The sequence below is a fragment of the Geospiza fortis genome, unplaced genomic scaffold (genome assembly GCF_000277835.1).
Source record: "Geospiza fortis unplaced genomic scaffold, GeoFor_1.0 scaffold27, whole genome shotgun sequence".
In the NCBI taxonomy this organism is placed as follows: Eukaryota; Metazoa; Chordata; class Aves; order Passeriformes; family Thraupidae; genus Geospiza; species Geospiza fortis.
In genome coordinates this window covers 5,664,516-5,670,782 of record NW_005054329.1, presented here as the reverse complement: position 1 = coordinate 5,670,782, position 6,267 = coordinate 5,664,516, and the positions used below count along the sequence as shown (strand labels likewise).

Below are 6,267 nucleotides of genomic sequence, written 5' to 3'. Positions count from 1 at the left end.
GGACCCAGCGGCTCCTTCTGCCCCGCTTTGAGTGAGGGAAGAGCTTAAAACGGTCTGTGAGGCCCCTGGCAGAGCATTCCTTGAGGAGCCGTAAGGAAAGGCTGTCAGTGAGGGCTTCCTTGGGGATGTGGAGCCTTTTCTCGTTGCTTTTTCGCGGCATCCGCGCAGGGTTGTGTAACCCAGTAAATTGTGAATGAGAAACAAAGCGGGGTGCCTGCATTTGTTCTTTAATGTGTACGGAATGATAGGCACGGCCTGTAGGGCTGCTGAGGTGCAGCAGCTTTGCCAAACATCCCGTAAGTGATGTCACGGTGGCCCTGGGCTTTCCCTGCCTTGTGCCAGTTGTGCCCAGGTTGGTTAATCCCAGGAATGTGAATTTGGGCAGACACGTGCCTAAAATCAAATGCAAACTCTGCTCTCCCCACCTTTTGGCCTCAACAGAGGCTGTTGTCAGGGAGGGATTGTCTTGTAAAGGCTTTATTTTTGTTTATTTGAATATTACTGCAAATGGTTCTGTTTTTCTATAAAATTCTGTTTTACAGAATAGAAACCATAAAGGGGTAAGCTGTCTGGATTTAACTTATTTTTTCCTGGCTGTGAGGAGGAGTTTCCAGCACATTAAATAGATGTGTAGAGAAACAGGTTATTGGTCCCAATGGATAGTGAATATTTAAATAATTGACACCATTTAAAGAAAGCATCTGATAGCCAAGATATACTCATGATCAGACATAGATACTGAACGTCAGAACATTTAGGACAGAAATAAGGGTGGAAGGAAGGTAGTGTTTAGTCTTTATTAGAAAATGAAATCTTCTGTTCTCTTTCTTCCCCAGCTGCCTGCAGGGAGCCTGCAGCTCACTCTCTACCAGTATAAAACATGTCCTTTCTGCAGCAAAGTCAGAGCTTTTCTTGATTATCATGGACTGCCCTATGAAATTGTGGAAGTGAACCCAATCATGAGGAAAGAGATCAAATTCTCTTCCTACAGAAAGGTGCCCATCCTGCTAGCCAATGCTGGGAGCCCTCTGGTAAGTCTCCCTGACTTGGAGCCTTGGGGAAAAGATTTTGAAGAATTTCCTTTTCAATTTAACCAGTTTCTTTTAAATGGTTGCTTTAATCCTGTTTTTCAGCAATTGAACGACTCCTCGGTGATAATCAGTGCAATAAAGACCTATCTTGTTTCCAGGTAAGGAAACAGGGTGATGAGAGAAGAGTTGAATGTGGAGGGCCCAGGTTAAGTAGAGTTTTAGAAGAGTGCCGTAAGTCTCTTGCTGACCTCAGGCTCTGAAGCTCTGGGTGACCCTGAGCCTGGTTGTGATATTATGGGTGATGCCTATATATGTTGTGATGTGTGTGATGTAAAGCAAAGCTTGTACCTTTCAGAAGTATTTTCTCATCTGTGAGATTCTGTTTGCACAAAACCTACTTAAATATGGACTAGTGTTAGTCCTGGAACTGAGCTCACAATTAGCCAGTTATAACATCTAGAATGAAATGGCATTGTTGTGCCTATGGCCTGTCCTTTAGGTATGCTTGAGAATGGTAGGAAGTTTTATGCCTGCAGAAATTTCTGCTCCACCACAGACAAAGGCATGTGCACTAATAATAGTTATTTGCAAGTAGCTGTTCCAGTCTCTCTTTTTTTTCAAATAGAATCTGGAACATGGTGCACTATACTTTTATAGTGTGTATCTTTGAATCTGGCCTTTGCTCTTGCTCCTTTTTTTGTAGGAGCCAGATCAGTGCTGTGTTTCTTTTCACAGGAGGAATAGCTTAGAAGAAATCGTGTCCTTTTATCCACCTGTTAAAACAGTGACTGAAAAAGGCAAGGAGGTGGTTGAGTATGAGAATAAATACTGGCTCATGCTGGATGAGAAGGAGACCAAAAGAGTCTATCCTGTCAAAGAAGTGAGAGTGTAAGTGCTCTTCAGTTTCTGGGCTCTCCAATTAAGGTAAAGCCTCCTAAAAATCCCACTAGGTCTGACTAGTCTTGTCACACTCCTGTTAGTGTTTCAAGCTTCTTTCGTTGGTTTGCTGTGTTACATAATTCAAAACAAAGCTGTTAGACAGCCTAGTTACCACCACCATTGCGTACAGGCCTTCAGCTGCCTCCAGTTTCCTTCTTGGCCTTTACTTTGTGCCACAGAGGAATTCTATTGAGGGAATTCCTTCCTGCTTTATTTCTCATATTGGGCAGAAAACCTAATGCTCTATCTTAGTCTTAAATTCAGTTGGAGATTGGAGGAGCCTTGCCAAAGATAGCGCTGCTGGGTGCATTTTAGAGGGGCCACCAGAGTACCTGGGTAAGAGTGTTTGACCTTGGAAGGATCTCTGGCTAAGGCAATGGTGATCCTGCCTCCTGTAGCCCTTCTATCTGTATTAACCTTGTTCACTGAAAACTTTATTTTGACTCCTCGCAGGGAAGAAATGAAGTGGAGAAAATGGGCAGATGATTGGCTTGTTCACCTCATCTCCCCCAATGTTTACCGCACCCCCAAAGAAGCCTTGGCATCTTTTGATTACATTGTCCGTGAGGGGAAGTTTGGCACCTTGGAAGGTCTCTTTGCCAAATACGTGGGGGCTGTTGCCATGTTCTTCGTTAGCAAGAGGCTGAAGAAAAGGTTGGTATCACTAAGCATCAAGTATACAAGAGGAGAAATAGCTCCTCCTTAGCTGTGAACCCCAGCTGTCAAAGGGCAGAACCTGAGTTTCAAACTGAACCATTTAATCTTGTATGAGTAACAACTGTACTTCTGTAACTGGAGGTACTAAACCCCTCTACTCATCCACTGTTTAATTACTGACTGCCCCTTCACTCTGAAATACTTGCAAACCAAGACCAGCCCATAAGGTGAGAGGTGATAGAAGGTTAAAGAAAGAAACAAATTTGTGTGTTCAAACTGATTCTTCTCTTTATGCAGACACCAGCTTCGAGATGATGTCCGAGAAGATTTGTATGAAGCAGTTAACGAGTGGGTGAAAGCTGTTGGCAAAAATCGACAGTTCATGGGTGGGAACCAGCCAAACCTCGCTGACCTGGTAAGGGCTTCATCCCTGTCGTTATTGTCAGGTGGATCACAAATTATCCTGCTGCTCATCTCTGTTAATACAGAGATGGTTAATGGTTAATACAAGTACAGGCAGAGAAGTTGAGCTACACGAGATACACTGTCCTTTGTGTAGTAATGCAGTTCCCATGTGGTGGGGACTTCTCCATAACTGCACATAGATCCTGATCCTTACTATTTCCTCATGGAAAAACATGCATATTCTTAATTACCTTTCTGCCACTCACTCCTCCTTGCTAATCAGGAGGATGGATCAGATGGCAGGACAGGGGAAGGGCAATACTGGTTCAGCTGTTGAGACGCTTGAACCCTAAGCCATTCTCCACTGCTTTTTCAGTGTTGTTCTGACCTCTCTGCTCTGCACAGGCAGTGTACGGGGTACTCCGGGTCATGGAAGGGCTGGAAGCCTTTGATGACATGATGGCTCACACCAATATTCAGCCTTGGTACCAGCGCATGGAAGAAGTCATTGAAAAAACTGGAGTTGCAATCTGATGCCAGCTGCAGCTGCCTCCCTGAAGTACTTGCATGGTGAAAACTTCAGAAGAAATGGCTTTTATTTTTAGAGTTGACTGGTCACACCTAACGGACTGACATGTGGGCACAGAGACCACCCCGTTTGGAACATCAAGTTGCTGTGAGAGAAGGGTCCAGCTGGGTGTTTGTAGAAGGATGGGGACAGGTAAAAGAAAGAGATTTTGGATGCTGCTGGAAAGGAGATGCTCTGAACTGAAGAATGCAGCAAAAAGGCTTCTTTCAGACAAGAGACACCCTCAGAGCAGGTTACTGTAATAGCAAGATACTCTTGGCTGGTTTATGGCTGTGTCAGATGTGGTAGGCCTGACCAGCTTTTGCCTCAGGCTGTCTTCTGCTACTCATCCATGTCACCTGAAGTGTTTTCCTGACTGACACTGGATACTGGTTTTTAAGTGACAATATTTCCTGCAATAGCATCTTGTAAACCTCTTGCTAAGGGAACTGGAGGAATCTGCAGTGCTGGAGAAGGCACCCTTCCTCTGACAGCAGCGAGGCTGCACTCAGCAAGGCATCTGCTTTCACTCTTCCATGTAAACGGTTCTCTCAGGATTTGATTCTGTACGGTCTGCAAGGATAAAGGCTGGCTTTATTCTGTCCCCTTTGTGAGATCTGAGTTCTTACCATACCCTTTACACCCAAAGAACATGGCCTACACTGAAATCACAAATGCAGAGCAGTTATTGGAAAGGCATGTCTTGCATGAGATCTCTCTGGAATATCCCTGAAGATCAGTTTGTTCTTGTTTAGGAAAATAAGGATTAAGAGCCATCTGCATGGCCAGGGGATCTCTAGCTGTTTCTGTCATGCAAGAGTAACAAAGGATTTGCTGATGTGGCAGTCAGATTAGGAGCTGTACCTGTAGCTAAGTCTTCTGAGCTGTGCTGAGTAGAATCATAGAATGGTGTGGGTTGGAAGGGATCTTAAAAACCATCTTGTTCCAATCCCTGCCCTGGGCAGGGACACCTTCCATTACACCAGGTTGCTCCAAGCCCTGTCCAACCTGACCTTGAACACTTCTAGGAATGGGGCAGCAACAGCTTCTCTGGGCAAGCTGTGCCAGCGCTTCCCCATCCTCACAGGGGAGAATTTTTTTATAACATCCCAGGTAACCCTCCTCTCTATCAGTGGGAAGCCACTACCCCTTGTGAAAGTCCCTCTCTAACTGCAGAAACCATATTTGTCGTAGCAAGAGACAATGCAGTTTCAAATGTGAGTGATCCTCTGCACAGCCCAAGTATCCTTAATTACCACCTTGATCGAGTTCTGTTTCCCTAGAACAGGCAGGTTTCAGGGAATCTGATTTGTTTGTATATTTCAGGTGCAGCTGAAGTTGGTCTGTAAATACAACTGCTTGTCTAGTATGTGTTCAGGGAGAGTACCTTTATTGGTTATAACAATGGTGGTGATAGAGGTTTGGGTTTTTTGAATGGAGGACTAGTTCCAAATTCAGTTATGATCTGACATTGAAGGGAGAAAGAAAATGTTTACAGTACAAATGGCTGCGTGGCTGCTGTGACTTGTATTTCTTTAAACTGTTCTGTACTGAAACTTGTGTTCCATAGTTTCAACAGGCAATGTTCTTTTAAAGAATTTTATTGAGCATGCATAAACAGGAGGTTGAAGAAACCCTTGATGATAATTTCAGCATCCACCTCAACCTGAGAGGGGGGAAGAGATTTTCATGTTAAATGAGAATCTGAAGCACCAAGGGCTCAGTGATTCCACTTCTCCTTGCTGTGGTACATGAATCAGTCCTCTCAAGATGAATATCCGTAACACTAACATGCCAATAATATTACATTAAATAAAGATTGTTTCAGGATTTTGTATCACCTTTTATGGAGTCTTAGAATGTTAAGGGATTGGAATGGACCTTAAAAATCATCTACTCCCAATCTCTCCTGCCATGGGCAGGGACACCTCCCACTAGACCAGGTTCTCAAGGCCTTATCCAACTTGGCTTTGAGCACTGCCAGGGTTGGGGCATCCACAACCTCCCTGAGCAACTTGTGCCAGTGTCTCACCACCCTCACAGGGAAGAATTTCTCCCTAATATCTAGCCTAAATTTCCCCTCTTTCAATTTTCACCTTCTCCTACCACTACAGTTCCTGATGAAGAGTCCCTCTCTGGCTTTCTTGTAGCCCCCTTCAGATCCTGGAAGGTGCTCTGAGGTTTCCACACGACCTCTTTTCCAGGCTGAACAGCCCCAACTCTCTCAGCCTGTCTTTATAGGGAAGGTGCTCCAGTCCCCTTATCAACTTTGTGGTCTCCTCCAACATTTCAGTGTCCTTGTGTTGGGGACGGCCAGAACTGCGTATAGTTCTGCTTAACAGTAAAAGTGGCTGTGTACACAATTCTGGTGTCACCTTTAAGACTGTAAAACTCATCTCAAAGGCAACGCCAAAAAAATTTACTTATTAATCCACTTATTTCATCCTCTTTTCAGACCTCCCCGTTTCTGTAGGGATGAGCAGCCCCTCCTGAGGGTGCTGCAGCCGTGAGGGTGCTGCGGCCGGTGAGGCGGGGCTGCCCGAGGCCGCTCGCGCCGGCCGCATGGCGCTGCGGGCGGTTACCGGGGGCGGTTACCACCGCTCAGGGCCGTTCGAATCGCCCAATGGTGGAGCCGCGGGGGGGACGCCCGCGACGGCAGGCGGGGCG

The 6,267-nt window shown here is 45.5% G+C and overlaps 1 protein-coding gene across 1 annotated transcript; it reads left to right on the top strand.

The window, feature by feature from the left end:
- The first annotated feature begins 806 nt into the window (after positions 1-806).
- Positions 807-5,430, top strand: PTGES2 (prostaglandin E synthase 2). The gene is made up of 6 exons (XM_005421317.2): positions 807-1,031; positions 1,134-1,189; positions 1,767-1,919; positions 2,424-2,624; positions 2,925-3,042; positions 3,438-5,430. Exons 1-6 carry the CDS (start codon positions 807-809, stop codon positions 3,564-3,566), a joined length of 882 nt encoding a protein of 293 aa, XP_005421374.1. The 3' UTR covers positions 3,567-5,430.
- The last annotated feature ends 837 nt before the right edge of the window (positions 5,431-6,267 follow it).